The 18,704-nt window shown below is 37.2% G+C and overlaps 1 protein-coding gene and 1 pseudogene across 1 annotated transcript; both read right to left on the reverse strand.

Moving 5' to 3' along the window:
- Nucleotides 1–2,054: 2,054 nt before the first annotated feature.
- On the reverse strand, nt 2,055–2,504 carry LOC110691278. Its single transcript, XM_021868201.1, has one exon. It carries the CDS (start codon nt 2,502–2,504, stop codon nt 2,055–2,057), a length of 450 nt encoding a protein of 149 aa, XP_021723893.1.
- Nucleotides 2,505–12,427: 9,923 nt separating this feature from the next.
- LOC110691279 lies at nt 12,428–18,185 on the reverse strand (annotated as a pseudogene).
- Nucleotides 18,186–18,704: the final 519 nt, after the last annotated feature.

Raw genomic sequence — 18,704 nt, forward strand, 5'->3', positions numbered from 1 at the left:
ACACTCTCAATCTCGTGATCCAGGACACATCTCCGGAATATGCCATCTCCACATTCCTTAAACAACAAGGGATTCGTATGGGATTACCCCTCTAGCCAAATAATTCGCAAAATCCGCAAACCAAGGGCTAGGGGTTGAAGCTATAGCCATTAGGGTCTCAATACCTGTCTCTCATTGATTGGAACCTTTTCAACCTCAATGTGTGGTAATCGGGACAAGTGATTCGCAACTTGATTCTCGGCCCCCCTCTTATCTCTCATTTCAATGTCAAAATCTTGTAGAAGGAGTACCCATCGAATCAATCTTGGTTTAGCATCCTTTTTGTTCATCAAATATCGGACCGCAGCGTGGTTCGTATACACTATCACCTTAGAACAAATAAGGTAGGATCTAAACTTGTCCATAGCAAAGACAATAGCAAGCATTTCTTTCTCCATAGTAGTGTAGTTTCTTTGAGCGTCGTCCAATGTTCTACTAGCGTAAGAAATGACATGCAATTTTTCTCCCACTCTTTGTCCTAATGCGGCACCCACTGCAAAATCACTCGCATCGCACATTAGTTCAAATGGCAAGCTCCAATCCGGAGCTTGCACTATGGGGGCAGAAGTGAGGGCCTCCTTGAGCCTATTGAAAGCTCGAAGGCAACCCTCATCAAAACAGAATTCTTTTTCTTTTTGAAGTAGACCGGTTAAAGGTTTAGATATTGTTGAAAAATCCTTGATAAACCTCCGGTAAAACCCCGCATGCCTCAAAAAGGCCCTAACTCCCGTAATGGAAGTAGGCGGGGGTAGCTTGGTAATAACCGACACCTTAGCCGAGTCTACTTCAATTCCTCTTTTTCACACTTTATGGCCAAGGACAACCCCTTCCTCAACCATAAAGTGGCATTTTTCCCAGTTTAAAACTAGGCTCGTCTCTTGACATCGTTTCAAGACTTTTTCAAGATTAAACAAACATATGTAAAAAGATGAGCCACCAACACTAAAGTCATCCATGAATACTTCAATTTCATTTTCAAGCATTTCGGAAAAAATGGAGGTCATTCATCTTTGGAAAGTGGATGGGGCATTACATAACCCGAAGGGCATCCTTCAATATGCTAATGTCCTATACGGACATGTAAAAGTCGTCTTCTCTTGATCCTTTGGATGGATTTGAATTTGGAAAAATCCCGAGTATCCATCCACGAAGCAATAGAAGGCGTGCTTAGACAATCTTTCTAACATTTTATCTATGAAAGGGAGAGGGAAGTGATCCTTCTTTGTATTTTTGTTCAACATCCTATAATCGATGCACATTCTCCACCCGGTCACAGTTCGGGTGGAGATGTCCTCTCCCTTCTCATTCTTGATTATGGTCATGCCACCTTTCTTAGGAACTACGTGAACTGGGTTTACCCATTTGCTATCTAAGATAGCATAGATAATCCCCGCTTCCCGTATTTTCAAAATCTGCTTCTTTACTACCTCCTTAAGTTTGGGATTTAACCTTCTTTGAGGTTCGATAGAGGTGGCATAATCATTCTCAAGATGAAATCTATGCATGCATAATGTAGGGCTAATCCCCTTGATATTATCAATACTATACCCAATGACATCTTTGTATTTCCTCAACAATTCAATCAATTTTTGTAATTCTTGTCCATTGAGTATAGAATTGACAATAATCGGATAATTTTCCTCCAAATCTAGAAAAACATATTTTAAAGAGGGGGGAAGAGGTTTCATTTCTACCTTGGGAGGGCGCGTAGAACTCCCCTCCTTATTATCTTCTTCCAATTGAGCCACTTGAGTTGGTTCATCCTCCTCCAATTGAGGTGCATTATCAATGGCCTTCATGATCTCTCTTGCTTCTTCGGAATGAAATTCCTCCTTACAAGTCAAAGCATCTACCAAACTATCTTGAGGTCTTGTCATTGATCTCTCCAACCTCCCTAGTTCTTCATCAACAACATCCACTCTATAAATCTTCTCAACCATGGGATTTTTCAACACCTTTGAAAACTCAAAAACAATCTTTTCATCTCCTACCTCACAAGTAATTGTGTTATTTTTTCAATTGATCACGGCTCCCAAGGTCTTCAAAGTTTCACTTCCAAGAATTAGAGGGGTATTTTCATCCTCCTCCATGTCCATCACTACAAAGTCACACGGTACATAGATATGTCCCACTTGGATGGGAACGTCTTCAATTTCTCCACAAGGCAATTTAACCGAGCGATCGACAAGTTGAATAGTCTTCCGTGTAGGAATCATCTCTATGTTGAGTTGTTGAGCAATGGATAGTGGAATGAGACTAACACAAGCCCCAAGGTCGACTAGGGATCCTTTTTCCTCCAAATTCCCAATCTTGACCTGCAATGTAAAGCTTCCGGGATCTCTTTGTTTCTTGGGCATTTTATGTTGAACAAGAGCACTTACTTGGTGTGGTAGTGTTAGTAACTCATCCTTAAGCTTTCTCTTGTTCGACAAAATGTCCTTGAGGAACTTGGCATAAGATGGCATTTGTGTCACCACCTCTAGGAAAGGCAAATTAATGTGTAGTCCCTTCATCACATCTAGGAACTTGACAAACATACCATTCAACTTCCGCTCCGCCACTCTTCCGGGGTAAGGGACCGGATTCTCATATTTGCTAGTATCGATTGGGTCCTTACCCCTGGATTTCTTGTTCTCAACCTCCTTCTCAACAATTACTACCTCATCCTCCTTCTTCTCCTCCTCTTCCTTTTTCTACCTCCTCACTCCCCTTCGGTCCTTCATAAGTTGCACCCGATCTCAATGTGATTACCTTGCATGTGTCGGGTTGCTTAAGGATGTGAGAGGGGTTTGGGTTTGGTTGTCCGGGTAGTTTGGATGTGGAGTTAAGGGATGAATTCTCGGCTACTTGGGATAATTGGGAATCAACCATTTTTTTGTGAGCCTTGATTTCTTGTATTTGTTGGTTCATGGCTTATAATTGTTGAAGGATTTGAGTTTGTGTCGGGTCGGGTTGTGGAAGTGGTGGTGCATCATTGTGTTTTTGTTGGTTTTGGTTAGGATAAGGCCTTTGGTAGTTTCAGTTTCTATTTTGGCTTTGATTTTGCTGTTGTGGTGGGTTGTAGGGTGGTTCTACATGTTGAGGTTGGTTGTTGAAACTCGAAGGTGGTTGCCTCCAAGCCAAGCCACTATTGTTCCCCCTAAAACCATCTTGTCTAGTGTTATAGGCATTGATGTGCTCGGGACTCAAACCTCCACAATATGAAGTATCATGATTTGTACCTCCACAATTCTTACAAGAAAAGGCATTGATTTGTGATGAACTGGAACCGGCTACTCCACTTGCATTCAACTTTTGTAACCCTTTGTTCAAAAGTTCGATTTAGTGTTGGAGTTGGCCCACCTTCTCTAACTCATACTTGCCTCCTTTTTTAGCTTTAGTTCTTCTTCTACCTCTCCATTAGTAATTCTTTGCAACCTCTTCAATTGTCGCTTCCACTTGATTTTGAGGGATCTTGATTAGTTGTCCTCCGACCCCCGCGTCTAGGCCGTCATAGAAAAATCTCATGAGTAGGCTTTGGTTGTATTCATGGTGCGGGCAAGCTTGGACTAGTTTCTTGAATTTTTCCCACGCTTCTCCTTACGTCTCATCAGGATCTTGTTCAAAGGAGGCAATCTTCCTTTTCATATCCGCGGTCTTCTCCTCAGAGATGAACCTCTTCAAAAATTCCTTCACTACCTCCTTCCATGTAGTTAAGGAATTGGGTTTCACATATTTGAGCCATTTCTTTGCTCTTCCCGTAAGGGATTGACGAAAGAGATGCATTCGAATGTAATCTTGGATCACTTGATTCGTTTGTATCATAGCACACAACTCAAGAAACCGGTCAAGATGCTCTATTGGATCTTCACTTGGGGATCCGGAAAATTTCTCCGCTTATACAATTCTTGTGTATTGAGGATTAATGGTAAAATTAGTTTCGGTGACAGGTACCTCCGGTAAGCTCATATCCTTCCGGATTCCCAAACTCTCGGAATAGGGAAAGATCATTTTCTTGCTCAATTTCTGCCATCTCGTCAGTAGCTTCACTAGCAAAGGGTGAGGAATCGCTTTCACAATGAAGGATCGAACCGAACCCTCGGTTATCTTCGTTAAATAGTCTCCGGACTTGTCTTAAGGTGCGTTCAATTTCTTGATCAAGAGGATTCGTAGGCGGCCCTTGTGACCTCCTTTGCATTCGACAAAGCTAAGCAAACGATTAGCAATAACAATCACTAAGATAATGACCAAAAACAAAAAGAAAATAGACTCTAAAATAACATAAATAATAACACAAAATTGACCGTTTCCCCAAAAACGGCGCCAAATTTTGATAAGGAATGTAACGTCGTTGTTAATACACTTTTCCTATCAAATTAATCCTAGTTTACCTAAATGTGTATAAAGGCAAGCAAGGGTCGATCCACGGAGAAACGGGAAGTTGTAAAGCTAAGTGTTAATTAAAGAGGCTTAAAGATGGTGTAAATGGATAAGAGTGGAGTAAAGCTAAGTAACAAACAACTAAAACGAATAAAATTACTCTAACAATCGACGTAAACTAATAAGGATTAAAAACGCTAGGGGGATCGGGGAACATCAAATTTGGAGGTTAAGAGCTAAACACATAGATAATCAAGGATTCAAAACCAAGGGATCAAAGATCCTACTTAACACAACTCATTCCCATGCAATTGATTAAGCAATGTATAAACTGCGATCTATCCTACTTGATCACTCCCGCGCATCAAATAGGACATGATATAATATAGTCAATGGTGCACAACATCAACCATACAACAATAAGCACAAGTTCATACATCAAGGGTTTATATCGCCAAAAATCAAGCATTTAATCAAATAGTAACCAAGTTATCCATTCCCCTTCCCTAGCTAAAAGTCTAGCCTAAGAGAGAGAAACTACCCATATCAACAATACCCAAAACATTGGCCATAATCAAAATCATGAACATAACCATCAATAATACTTGAAATATGTAAATAACCCAAAACAAAAGAGATTAAGATAGAAAAAGCTCACAAAACTTCAACTTTGTATTGAAATGAGAAAATGGGTCTTTGAGTCTTCAATGGTGAACCACCAAAAATCCAATAGGATGCTTCAATGTTGATTACAAAGATGACCAAAGCACAAAACTAGATAAAAGACTAAAGTTTGAGTGATTAAAACCCAAAAATCTGAACTTTCTCTCTCTAGAAGCATTAATGGAGGCTATTCTCTCTCTAAAAATATTCTAAGAATTTTGCCCTAAATGGAATGGCTGCTTTCTTCTTTCCGAATCAGCGTTTAAATAGGATAGAATGGGCTGGCCTGACAGGCGTGCGCGCCCGAGAAGGGAATCGTGCGCGCCCGCGAAGAGGCTCGATTGCCATCTACAGGAAGTTTTCTTGATTTTCACAACTTCAAATGCGCGCCCTCTCCAGGAATCTTCGCGCTCGCGCAAAAAGGGAGAGAGGGCTCTCCTGGACGCGATTGCCATCTACAGGAAGTTTTCCTGATTTTCACAACTTCAGATGCGCGCCCTCTCTAAAAATCTTCGCGCCCGCGCAGAAAGGGAGAGAGGGCTCTCCTGGGCGCGACTGGCATCTATAGTGGAGCACCTCTGTTATCGTCTATAATGCGCGCCCTCTCTCTCGAAATGCACGCCCGCGCAGCATGGGAGAAAGGGCTCTCCTGGGCGCGCAGATTGATTAGCAGCCTCTCACTTGTTTTGCCCATGAATCTAGCTTTCAGAACTATCCCGAATTCTCCTCTTCTTCACGTATCGACTGGTTTACCTACAAAACACAGGAAAAGACCCAAAAACAGTACAAAAAGGTAAAGTAGAGGGGAAATGCGGGGAAAATGACATTGTTATGCAATATATGGGGAAACACGACAAAAAGGGGCTAAACAAGCGATAAATAGAAGGAAATGGCAAAGAAATGAGTCCTAAATAGTGGCATTAATTCCACTTATCACTTGTTTGTCTAGAGAAAGCACATAAAGACCATTTTCTAAATATGCCTTACCATATAAAACATTATCAAAATAAATTGAACAACTATTGTTCTTAATTTGAAATTCAAAACCTTTGGCGTCCAACGCCGAAATTGAAATAATGTTTTTGGTAACTCTCGGAACATGATAACAATTGTCAAATTCTAAAACAAGCCCAGAGCGTAAAGACAAAACTGAGAGTTTCGATGGATACGGCAGACATCCTTGCTCCATTATCGACTCGAAGCTCGACCTCTCCCTTCTCTAGCCTCATATTTATCCTTAGTCCCTGAGCATTGGAACAAAGGTGTGAGCCAAATCCGGTATCTAATACCCATGATGTTTTGCTAGCGAAGTTTAAGTCAATAACAAAAATACCTGATGAAGAAGCAACGGTGCCGTTCTTCTTATCTTCCTTGAACTTGAGGCAATCCCGCTTCCAATGTCCCTTCTTCTTGCAATAGAAGCATTTGGAATCGGATTTAAAAGAGGCTACCTTCTTGTCCTTGCCACTCCTAGAAGCATTTGACTTAGGCGGAAAATTCTTCTTCTTTTTCCCTTTAAAGCTTCTCTTCTTGCCCGAACGCTTAAACGGCTTCCCCTTTCTCACCGTGAGCATGTCATGCTTTCCCTCATCCTTGAGGGTTTGCTCGGCCTGCTTCAACATACCATGAAGCTCGGTGAGAGTTTTCTCCATGTTGTGCATATTATTGTTCATCTTGAACTGGTCATAGCCTTTATGCAGCAAGTGGAGAATGATGTGAATTGCCATCTCGGTCGAATATCCAGCATTGAGCCTTTTCATGTTCTCAAATAATCCAATCATTTTAAGAACATGCGGGCTGGCTGGCTCTCCTTTCTTGAGTTTGCTCTCAAGGATCTGCTTGTGGGTTTCGAACCTCTCAGTTCGGGCCTACTCTTGAAACATATTCTGAAGTTCAGAAATGACTCAAAAGCCGTCTCCTTTTCAAAGAAAGTCTTTTGAAGTTCCGGAGACATTGTGGCCAACATGATGCATTTGACATCCCGATTGGCACTTTGCCATCAGTTAAGGGCAACCTGAGTGACCTCCTCACTTGGAGTGTCGGACATTTCCTCATCAAGGATGTATTCCCTTTGCTCTTGCATGAGAACAATGCGCAAATTTGTTTGCCAATCAAGAAAATTTGGCCCACTCAACTTCTCCTTGTCGAGAATTGATTGTAATGAAAACTGGTTGTTTGAGTTACTTGCAGAACAATTGAAAAAATTTGAAATGAAAAACCATTCATAACCAATAAGTTTGAAATTTAAAGCGATCATGCAATTTTCAATCTTATTGAGCATTTTATCCATGCATTAACATTAGTCCCGTTTAGGCGAGAATAAAATGATTCCAAGATCCCAAAAATCAAAAAGTGATTAAGCATGCTTTGGCTTGTCTTAACAGTTGATATTTTTGGGTAAGCAATCCAATTGCTAATAGCTCCAAGCTACTCTTGGTTCGATAAAATGTTGCATCTAATGCCTCATTGACATTTTATCTTTGCCACGATATCTAAGAACTCCTTACTGATATCGTTGAGCTTAACCAAGACAACTTGTATACCTAGTATACCTTACGTTCCTAGGGAAGTAGTGATACCTCGCTTTGACGTAGCCAATCACATACGCGCATTAGTTCGGTAAGTGTTGTTCTTGGAATGACATTTTTAGCTCAATATTTCAGGGACCTAGGGTTTCTATGTTGGTTGATTTAAGTGAACTCAATTAATCATCGCAACATTTGAAATCCTTAACACACATCTAACATATCATTTGCGAATATATAAGAATAATTATATATATATTGAAAACATGAAATAGGATGCATTTGACAACTACCATGACCCCTTGAAATCTTCAAGAGTCTTCATCTTGGCTCGTCTTCATAGAAACTTCGTCTTGAGACATTTTCGCCAAAATAGAATTACTAGCTACTACGACTAGGATTAATCTAAATATTAAAGTACAAAAATACTCAACGATACGCAGACCGTATTTAGATTTACAAAAATACATAACGGATCGCACTCCGTATATACTATCCTAACCGGGCCCCACTAGTAGCCATTTTCACGAAACCTGTGAAACATATATCTTCCATTCATCCATTCACTATATGTGAATGGCCCATGCATTTTACAACGAAAAACAAGTAACAATGCATAACACGCGCGAACTAGTAACTAAGTTAGGTGGTTAATCCAATAAACATGCCTAATTAAAACTAGTCAAAGTTATTTAACATTTTAAGTGATTAATACGCAATTTGTTCATGCAATTAACGAAGTTCCCACTAAATTCCGCATCCAACTTAATTAATCCAATTAATTAAGCCGTTAACCCAAATTTTGTCAAAATAAAATTTTCCAAGAGCCGGAAAAATCAAGGCCTTGCCTCTTTAAAATAATTAAATAAAATTAAAACGGCAAAATATTGCAAAAAAACTGATAGCCCAATTCAAGCAAAAACGACCCACCAAAATTGGGATGTGCACCATGGTTGCCTAGCAGCGCTTGAAGGTGGGGCTGCATGTGCTGGGTGCTAGCACGCATGCCTAGCAACGCATGCCATGCTTGCTGGCACCAGCAGCTTGCTGCGCATGCTTCGCATGCTGGCTGCTTGCTGGCGCTGGCAGGCTTGTGGCTGGCTTGCTAGGCCTTGCTCCCTCGCTGCTCAGCAACACGCACAAGTATGGCTAGCAGCCACCCACCACAGCACCATGCACAACGCAACACCCCTATGCCCAGCCACACAGCAGCAACGACAGCTCGAGGTGAAGCATCCTTGTGCGCACCATAGGCAGCCACATGTGGGCTGCTATAGCAGCCCGGCTAGCCTTGGTAGCGCTTGGGTGTTTTGCCTCGATTTGCGTGTTTTTCTCGGGATTTTAATCCCTTTATGAGTGCGACTTAAAATTAATTCAAAATTTATTTTAGAATCAATTTTGGGCAAAAATGAAATTAAAACAAGTCCAACTTAATTAATTCAATTTTAATGGTGCACAAGCCAAAATTATTCAAGAGTCATTCTTAAAACAATTTAGGTCTTTCCTTAAGCTACAAAATTGAAGGACTACACTCATAATTAATTTAATAAAATGTAAATAAATAATGAGATTTGACAAAATTAAAGGGGTTGGAAAATTAAACCCTTTCATCCAATGAAAAAATTTCCCAACAATAACTTGTGTGAAATTGAAAAATTATATCTTCCAATATGAAGATTAATCAAAATACAATCACAAGTTTTGAACTTTAAGGACTTTAATCAACAAAAATGATTAAATCCAAGAATTAGTTCAACATGGAATTTAGCAATCAAAGTTCCAACCAAATAAACAATTAAAGATTGGACCTTTGAAATATTAGGGACTTCAAAAATTGCAAGTTCACCATAAACTTTCACACTAGGAGCAATTTATTTGCAACAATGTAAAAAATTCAAGTTTATGTGAAAAATGAACATACCAAGTTAAGCACCAATTATGACTTCATAAACACGCTTAATAAGTTTATAATTGCAGTAGATTAGAGATGCAACCATGCATTTAATCAACCTTCAACATGCAATAATTAATCAAGGTTAAAAGATTTAAAAAATTTCGGCTAAAAACGAAAAGCCCCACGAAAAACATATTTTTTGGGTGGATTTTGGCTTCTGGACAATTCTAAAAGAGTCATAAATGATTTAGAACATCGATTCCACCCAAAAATCACTATTTTTGAGTCGAAATTTAGGTTCGTCGGCCAAAATTATAAAAATACGAGATTAAAAACTAATTAAAACGAGCTTCTAATCCAATTAGAAAGCACAACCAGAAATTTAAATCCATTTTAAATCACCTTAATTAATTATTAGTTACAAAATTAAAGTGAGTGCGACTCCGATACCGCTGTTGGGTTTCGTAAAGTCCGACTCTACGCGGAAGAGAAACCTGCCCAAGACCCGCCCACTAATTTAGGCAACTAAGCACGCAATCACTAATTAAACAACAAATTAAAGAGAGAAAGAAAAGGCATTCTTACCCTTGACGCGTGCTTCGCTCGATTCCTGGGCTCTTACTTGAACCCCGTAAACGCGAAGGTCTTCGACGGCTCGTACCCACGAACCCGATCCGAACAGTCCAAGTCTCGAAGGTTAGTCGAGACCAGACCAGGAAAAATTAGAGTTTTACGAACTTAAGGTTTTCTCACTTTTCTAAGGATATGCCTTTTTTAGTTCCACTCAAGTGTTCTTCCCAAATCCCAAAATCTTGTTATTTATAGGGAAATGAATCCTTGAACTCCTATTCATGATCAATGTGGGAGATTTTCAATTTTTCCATTTTTAATTTAATTAAAAAAAAATTGCATGCAATCAATAAGTTACAAGTGGCAAGAGGAGAGGAGGGAGAAGGTGAGGACCACCAAGGGGGGACCAACAACCTTGCCCACCAAAGGCATTTAATATGCCTTGGTCCCCACTCCCTCAAACCGGACCACCAAGGCCATGTAGCTGGCTGGCAGCCAAGCGCCTTGGCTGCCAAGGCTGCCCGCTGGCGCCTAGCACCAAGGCTGGGCAGCCTGGCCAGCCAGCAAACTCTCTCGCATAGCCCAGCCAAGGCATGCGAGCTCCTAGCGAGCCACGCATGCCTGGCGCTGCTGCTATCCCTGTGTTTGCTGCGCGCGCCATCACTAGGCACAACACACGCACACAGCCCAGCAAGGCGCTGCTTGGTGTGTGGTGCTGCGATGCCTAGCACACACACGCATAGGCACAGCATGCGATGGTGCTTGGTGCCTAGCACGCACACGCATTGGCATAGGCCTGCGATGGTGCTTGGTTCCTAGCACGCAGACGCATAGGCACAGGCCTGCGAAGGTGCTGCGATGCCTAGCACGCACACGCATAGGCCCAGGCCTGCGATGGCTAGCACGCACCCATGCTGCGATGGTGCTGCGATGCCTAGCACGCGCACACACACACGCAGCGATGGTGCTGCGATAGATGGCTAGCACGCACACATGCTGCGATGGTGTTGCGATGCCTATTACGCACACGCACACACTTAGTGATGGTGCTGGGATGGCTAGCACACACATATGCTGCGATGCCTAGCACGCACACACACACGCAGCGATGGTGCTGCGATGGCTAACTCGCACACATGCTGCGATGGTGCTGCGATGCCTAGCACGCACACGCACACACGCAGCGATGGTACTGCAATGGCTAGCACGCACATATGCTGTGATGGTGCTGTGATGCCTAGCACGTGCACACACACACACGTAGCGATGGTGCTGCGATGGCTAGCCATGGCATGTGCGCATGCAATGCGATGCATATGCTAGATCGAGTAAGCCTAGCCCTCGCATGGCAGGCCAATGCGAGGCTACGGCATGACTCGAACTTGTAACTTAATTGATTTTTCCCGTCTTGTCGAATTCTAAACTCGACTCGACTTGCAACGCTCGGTCTCGACACTCTAAGCTCGATATCCGGCGTCTTTGTTCGTAAAACTCTGACGACTCATCAAAATCTTCGGATTGATTCGTCGTCTTGGATCGGTTGTTCGATTGGGTTCGACCCGAAGGGTTCAGTCAAGATTAAGCTGTAACATTAATTTTACATTAATATTACTGATCGGAAGCGGCCTCCACCTAGGCATTCCGATCACTTGACCTTACTGAAGAATTAGCTTTCTAATAATTCTGAACCCTCTATCGGAATAATACACTTGTTGGAAGGACACCATTCCTTACTGGCTATTGGAGAACAGGTACATGATCATGTGAACACCATGATTGAGGTGCTGAACAGTCGAATTGCAGCAACAGAGGCAAGGATTGCAAAGAGTCACAAGGAGATCCTTGAGACCATTTACAAGGTTGCTTTTGAAGAAGCTTGGAAAACACGTTAGATAAGTTATCAATCGATAAGAAAATTTCTCACGTATGACGTGAGAGTTTTGTCCCACATTGAAAAATAAGAGAGAACAACACCAATAATAGCCAAGTGAGCTTTGACATTGCCAATAAAATACTAACTTCTACTTATAGAATTATGTAATTCGTAGATTTCACCTTCCCAATCAATCATTTGTATACAAGCGCTATCATTGGATCCAAAATTCCAGACCACTTATTTGGAGGTATCAACAATGAAGAACATTGTAATCCACTAAATTGATAAATTGATATGTGCAAAAGTCATATATCTTACGCTTTTTCTTAAATTCTTTCTATTTGGACGGTAATTGTCTCACAAAAAAAAAAAAAAGTCAAAACAGAAAGAAAATTTAGTAATGAATTGACGTCAAGTATAAGAGTAAATGTAACAAGAAATCTATTATAGTCGATCGATTTGCCAATATAAGCCAACTTTTATTAGAAGCCTAATTCGAATTCAGAGATTGCTACAAAGAACAGCAATTTAGCTGTTAAGTAAACACGCGATTGAGTGTGGCATTATTGAAATAGATTATTGCATTATTGAAATTATTCAAAGAATGATTCTAATAGAAATTTTATATTGTAATATAGTAAATGTGATCGATCCAATAAAGTTGAAGAACATACATGTTTGGACATGTTGGTTTGTCATGATCGCAGTTTTCCCACTCTGGAACTTGATCTGCCCATTCATTCTAAATCGCAGAATTCAAATAAAATGGTTAGAATAAATTAGTCTTATACTACTTGAAAAATAAGTCTAACAATATAAATTAGCATAAACCTCAAGATTACAAAAAAATAGAAAAAAATAATAATACCGTGATGTTATGCTGGATTGCAGCAACTAGGTCATCCACATTTGTATAGTACGAGTTTTTTTCTTCTGTTTCAATAATGCTGTCATCCCAAACCTAAATTCAATTACAATTATTAGTTTGTCTCAGTTTCAATAGTATTTTTTGCCTTCAATTTCCTTGGAAGTGCAGGACCATAAAACATTAGAAAGATCATATATAGTATATAACAATGAAGTAACACAATAACTTACATAATGGAGATTAGTCTTCCTTGTGTACCAGTGCACATCTATTGTGTTTCCTCCCTTGTCCGAAACATGACTCACATGTAGTGGCTGACGTGACATATATTAATCACGTTAGTATTGTTACTCGTACATGACATGCATGGTAAAATTAATACTATACTCCTAATTAGATATACTGCCTACATAAATGAATTTGATAGCAATAAATTAAGAATTTTAAGTATTCTTCACTTCGAAATTTTTATATTTTCCAATATGATAACGTATGAGATCTTTGGAAATTGTTTGTAGAAACAAAATAGAGCAAATAATATAGTACAAGTATTCTAGATTGTCAAAGGTTGTATCTAGAGGTAACAAAATTTTACATATGAAGAAAAACTAATTATTAGGAGAAAATCATTCGTGAATGTCATAAGACTTTTAAATAATTCATAATTTCATATATGAAGCATAAATTACTATATATCGCAATGGTTCATTAAAGTGATGTGACCTATTTTTGTAGATTGATAGTAATTTTTTTATTCTTAAGAGTCAAATAATAATTAATATGGTGGAGTATATGCCCTTGTTGATTGTCTCCACACATGCAAATATATGTCATGATTCATGTGCTCAAGTGGTACGAAAAATGAATCCCAAGGTAGAAAGGCAACCCAATCCTACATTCCTACGCCAATAAGGGTCTGTTTATATTAGCCAAGTTTTCAACTATGTCTACTTTTATGTTTGAAAAATGTTTTTAGAGAAATTATTTACTTCGTATGAAAGTAATTTCTAAAAAACAAAACTATTTCGTTTAAAAAATTAAACTAATTTTACTTGAAAGTAATCATTTCAACCTAACATTTAATAAAGTCATTAACTTCAAATGCACATAACTAATTACACGTAAATTAATATTAATATGAAGTATATATGTATTTCTACCAAGTAAGGTTTGGCCTAGTAATAAGGGTTTAATCTCATGACTTAAACGGTTATGAGATCAACTTCCATTGGAAGCTCTTTGGAGGTGAAGTTTCTCTTATCCTTCGCTTTCAGTACTCTCAATAAATCTAACCAATAAAGTTGGATTGTCTTGACTTGTGAAAGGTGTTGGTTCAATAAAGTCTTCTCCTTACCGTAAAACAAAATTAAAGTCATGTTTTTAAAGTCTAGAAATTGTTTCAAGAGCTTGGTCATACACTATCTAATTCTTTGTACTTAAGCTGTACAATACTATACATTACCCAAATTGGCATATTTTTTGTGGCCATTGAAGGGTGAGAAAATTGATTATTTTGTAGTTGTGGTGAGTGGTGACATAATGTGATTTAGGAAAGCGTGAAAGTTTGAATTTTAGTATTTGTTGCACCCTTTTGATTAAGATACATGATCTACCTGTTACTTGAGCACTGAAAAGTGTTTACCACATGAAAGATTTGTCATTTTTTATTCTAAACAACTTGGATGATAGAAATGCTAATAATACCCTTCCTTTACAAAAAATTAATAAATAATAAAATTGCCATTTTTATTCTAAATAATTCTAAGGACCTAATCAAATACCTGGTGAATATCTCCAATAAAATGAGATAGGAAAAGAATTGCTTCTTTGAAGTTATCTGTCAAATAAAATTGAAAGAAAAACATTAGTGTTTTTTTAAGGGAAGGAAAAACGTTAGTTTGAATCCAATAATTAGTGATTATAGAGTTGATACAATAATTGAATCGATCACATAATTTTAATAAGCATATATCATAGAGAATGCGGAAAAGTTTTACTACGTATTATCTTGCATTATTAGCTAACGAAATAGAAGCACTTATTAAAGAGAGGAAACTAAAAGCATAAATGGCAAGGGATTAAATTGTAGTAAGAACAATAATGCATGTATGATGTATCAATTAATTAGAGTAGTGAGGACAATATATGTGGATTTGTAGGGAAATTTGTTTTTAATGATAACATGACAAGATTTAAATTTAGTTATTCTTAAAAAAAAATAAAAAAAAATAATTTAGTGAGTGAATGATATCATAATAGTTAATATATACTCTATAAATCATAAACAATAAAGTTAAACGAACTCGACCAACTCGTAAGAATAAGCTAGAGTGAGTCTTACATTGATGGGATGAAGCAACAAATCTGTTACTTTTATGGGCAAGAAGTTAAGTGGTGTAATTGTTAATTGCCCCAGCAACACAGCTGTCCTTCACGCCATCTTCATCCTTGCAATCTCCTTTAAACCGTTTAGGTGTACATGACAAATTTAGAAGATCATAAGCATGGAGACGTGATCATAGACTCATTTTTCATATCCAATAAACACATTTAATTTGAAAAAGTACTATACTCGAAACCGTTAAGGATAACTAGCGATTTTCTATCAAAACAGAATCATGATCCTCAATCATATCAAGTACCAAGGTCAAAGATAGCATAGCTTGTGCAAATCTTTTCGCTAGCTGTCGTATATTTTTTGTGTAGAATATGCCTAAAATAGTATTGGAATATTATATTTTATACTCTTATTATTATTGCTTGTAGGATTATAGAAATTATAGCTTTACTCCGTATTATTTATCATTTATTATGTGCAAATCTTACTATTGTATTATTGCTTGTAGGATTCTAGAAAATATATCTTTATATAGAACTTAGTCTCTTCATCTAAAATAAGGTATTTGGACTGATTTTGATAAGGTCTTGTTTGGACTGATGTATTAATTTGAATAAACTTTACCACATTTTTACATGTATTTATAAGGAAAAACATTATCAAATTGAATCGGGTTAGATTTATCTCATCGTATACTTTTCAAACATGTAATTTAAGTAAAAAAAAAAAAAGGTTTAATGTGTAATTAATAATATTATACAATACTCCCTCCGTATTTTATTACTTGCTCCATTTCTCCATGTGCTAAGTTTTAGGATGAATAGTGGAAAGTAATAAAATATGGTTGAAGTGAGGTTAGTTGAATAATAATTTAAAAAAATCAAAAAAAAAAAACAAAAGTGAGTATAATAAGTGGGGAGGAGAGAGAATATGATAAATACTCGTATTAAAATATGATATGAGGGGAACACTAATGTTGAGGAAAATGGTAAAATAATGCTTAAAGTTCTCAAAAAAGAAAATAAAACAAGTAATAAAATAAGGCTACAAAAGGAAAGTGGAGCAAGTAATAAAATACGAAAAGAGTAAGTAAATGTGAATTAAAAGTTGTGATATAGTCTGCTATGAATATTTTTTATTTGATGATATTAATTATCTGATCTAATTTTAACAAAAATAAGGGCATTGATAAAGTTAAAATTTATCATTTGGTTGTTGGTGTAGTGGTGATTAGGGCTACACTTGGTAGGGATGACCGTGTGTTCGATCCCCCGCAACAACAATTGAGATGAGACTGGAACCTAACCACCCAGAATTGATCCTCGAATCCGGATTAGCCCAAAGGGTGAACCGGATGGAACACTAAAAAAAAAAAAGTTAAAATTTGACCTCGTATTTTGGATACCGTCCTTGATAAACTAGCTAAGCTAGTTAACATCCACGTTAAATAAATACACAACTCACGACACTTCTAAAATTTACACGAACTTACAACTCAATTTATACTCATATCGAACCCAATTTTATTACCAGCTAATCAGGTTACCTCAAACCACCCCAAGTGTAGTTAAAGTATTTCAAGGTTAAATTTGTTTGTTGACAAGTGTGTTATTTGTTGGAGTATTTGTAAATGGAGACAGTAATTAATTTGCAACTTAATTTTCAATAAGAAATGTACGTAAATAACTAACGTGAATGTCAAACTAAAATGGGGATAAATGAAATGAAATAAGAAGTTATACAAAGAACCAAATGAGTAATAGAAGAGGGCATACTGTTGTACTGGAAAGTGCAAAGAGAATCAGGGACGTTAATGTAATGGAGGGGTGAAGACCAATGGTAACGGAACTTAACATGGTCTGCCCATGAACATAAACTCCCTAAGTCCCCTTCGGCGTAATCTGGTAACAGCTGCTTCACTGCTTCATTTGCTCCATCACTTAACCGCGACTGCCAATAATTGTACATAAACAGTATGAAACACATGTATGTATATAATACACTATATCGAACATCAAGCTATTCGTATATATAAATAATTAGTGTGAGATTAACTCACCTAAAATTTAATTGACGCTCAAATAAAAAAAAAGTTGTTATCTAATAATGCACGATGTATACAACCTAAATTCAATACTATATATGGACTCGCACAAGAGTATATTGTTAATTTACTATTATCAAGAGAAAAAATTTAAGTATTCTTCGACTTAGTTATTATATTCTTTATTGTTTGATCAATCGGTTAGTTTTCGCCACATTAGGACATCTTTTTTTTTATAGTATACTCCATTGTCTTTATTATTTGGTCAAGTAGTCAAGCACATTATATAAGTCAATGACATTCTAGGTTAATTTAAGTCAAAACCAAAAAGTCTTGTCAAAAAAAAAAAAAAACAAAGACAACCAAAAGGTGAAGAAAAATTTGCTTTATAGGCCAAAGAGAGTTTATCGTAGATTTTGGCTTTTGAATTTGGTGTAAAAGTTGACTAGTTAGTAGTTTGCACATAAACAACAATCAATAAATAACTATATTTTTTTTCTTAATTTAGTTGCATTGTAAAAAAATTTAAATTTTAAGGAAGAATCAATGTTAATGGTATATTCAAACAACTAATACGTAGGTAGTATTATAATAAGTCAAAATATTTATGGTCAAATAAGTCAATTGAATTAGCTAATAACCAATCAAGTGAATTAGCTAATTAATTAGATAAAATCATTGATATATAAGTAATATGTTACAACTCTTACAAGTAACAATAACTACCTTGTCTTGATCGATTGCAAAATTTTTACAAAGGTTATGTTTTAGTAATTGTTACTTGCAAAGAGTATCAGTATAATCCGTATGCAGCGAAGAAAGATGATTCAATCAAAGAAAAAAAAATAGGAAGAAAGAAGATTAATACAATGTTAACAATGAACGTTAACAAAAGAAGAACCTGAGCAATTTTGCAAACAGAAGCATGACCATCAATGCCCTAGCAATGAACCTTTGAACAGAAAAGCGCAACATAGAGGAAAACTAGTGTCAATTTCACAGTTTCCATTAGTATTCCTTTTTTTGGTTCTTCTTGAATGTGAATTTTTGAATTTGTGATGCAAAATTAATACAGTAGGTCAGTTGTATCAATATATTTTGTGCATTGTTCTTATATTAATAATGGGAAAAGGTCCCAAAAAGGAAGAAAATATCAACAAAATAAAGGCTAAGTGTGAATTTGTGAAATTTTGTTGTATATATTTAGTAGCATATCCTCCATTTGTATATCAAATCATATCTTTTGACTTTTGTTGGATGGTTACATTCGCATCTCTTTTGCCTCTCAATATATGTGTGAAAAATTGTTACGGGATACTGTACTACTTCCTCCATATTTTTTTTAAATAATACTCGTAATATGTTTCGACTTTAAACATTGCTCATACACTCTTCATCGACTAATTTTTATAAATTACTAAATAGTTATAGTAAAACCTAGTTATGTTGGATCTTGTAAAAGATAGTCTCAATATATATTTTTACAATATAAATTTATTATAATATTATCTTGTTAGTAATTAAAGAT

The sequence above is a fragment of the Chenopodium quinoa genome, unplaced genomic scaffold (genome assembly GCF_001683475.1).
Source record: "Chenopodium quinoa cultivar QQ74 unplaced genomic scaffold, ASM168347v1, whole genome shotgun sequence".
Lineage (NCBI taxonomy): Eukaryota > Viridiplantae > Streptophyta > Magnoliopsida > Caryophyllales > Amaranthaceae > Chenopodium > Chenopodium quinoa.

Excerpts from the sequence above, each read along its gene's own strand:
- LOC110691278 (XM_021868201.1), bottom strand. The coding sequence starts at position 2,504 with ATGCCATCTTATGCCAAGTTCCTCAAGGACATTTTGTCGAACAAGAGA.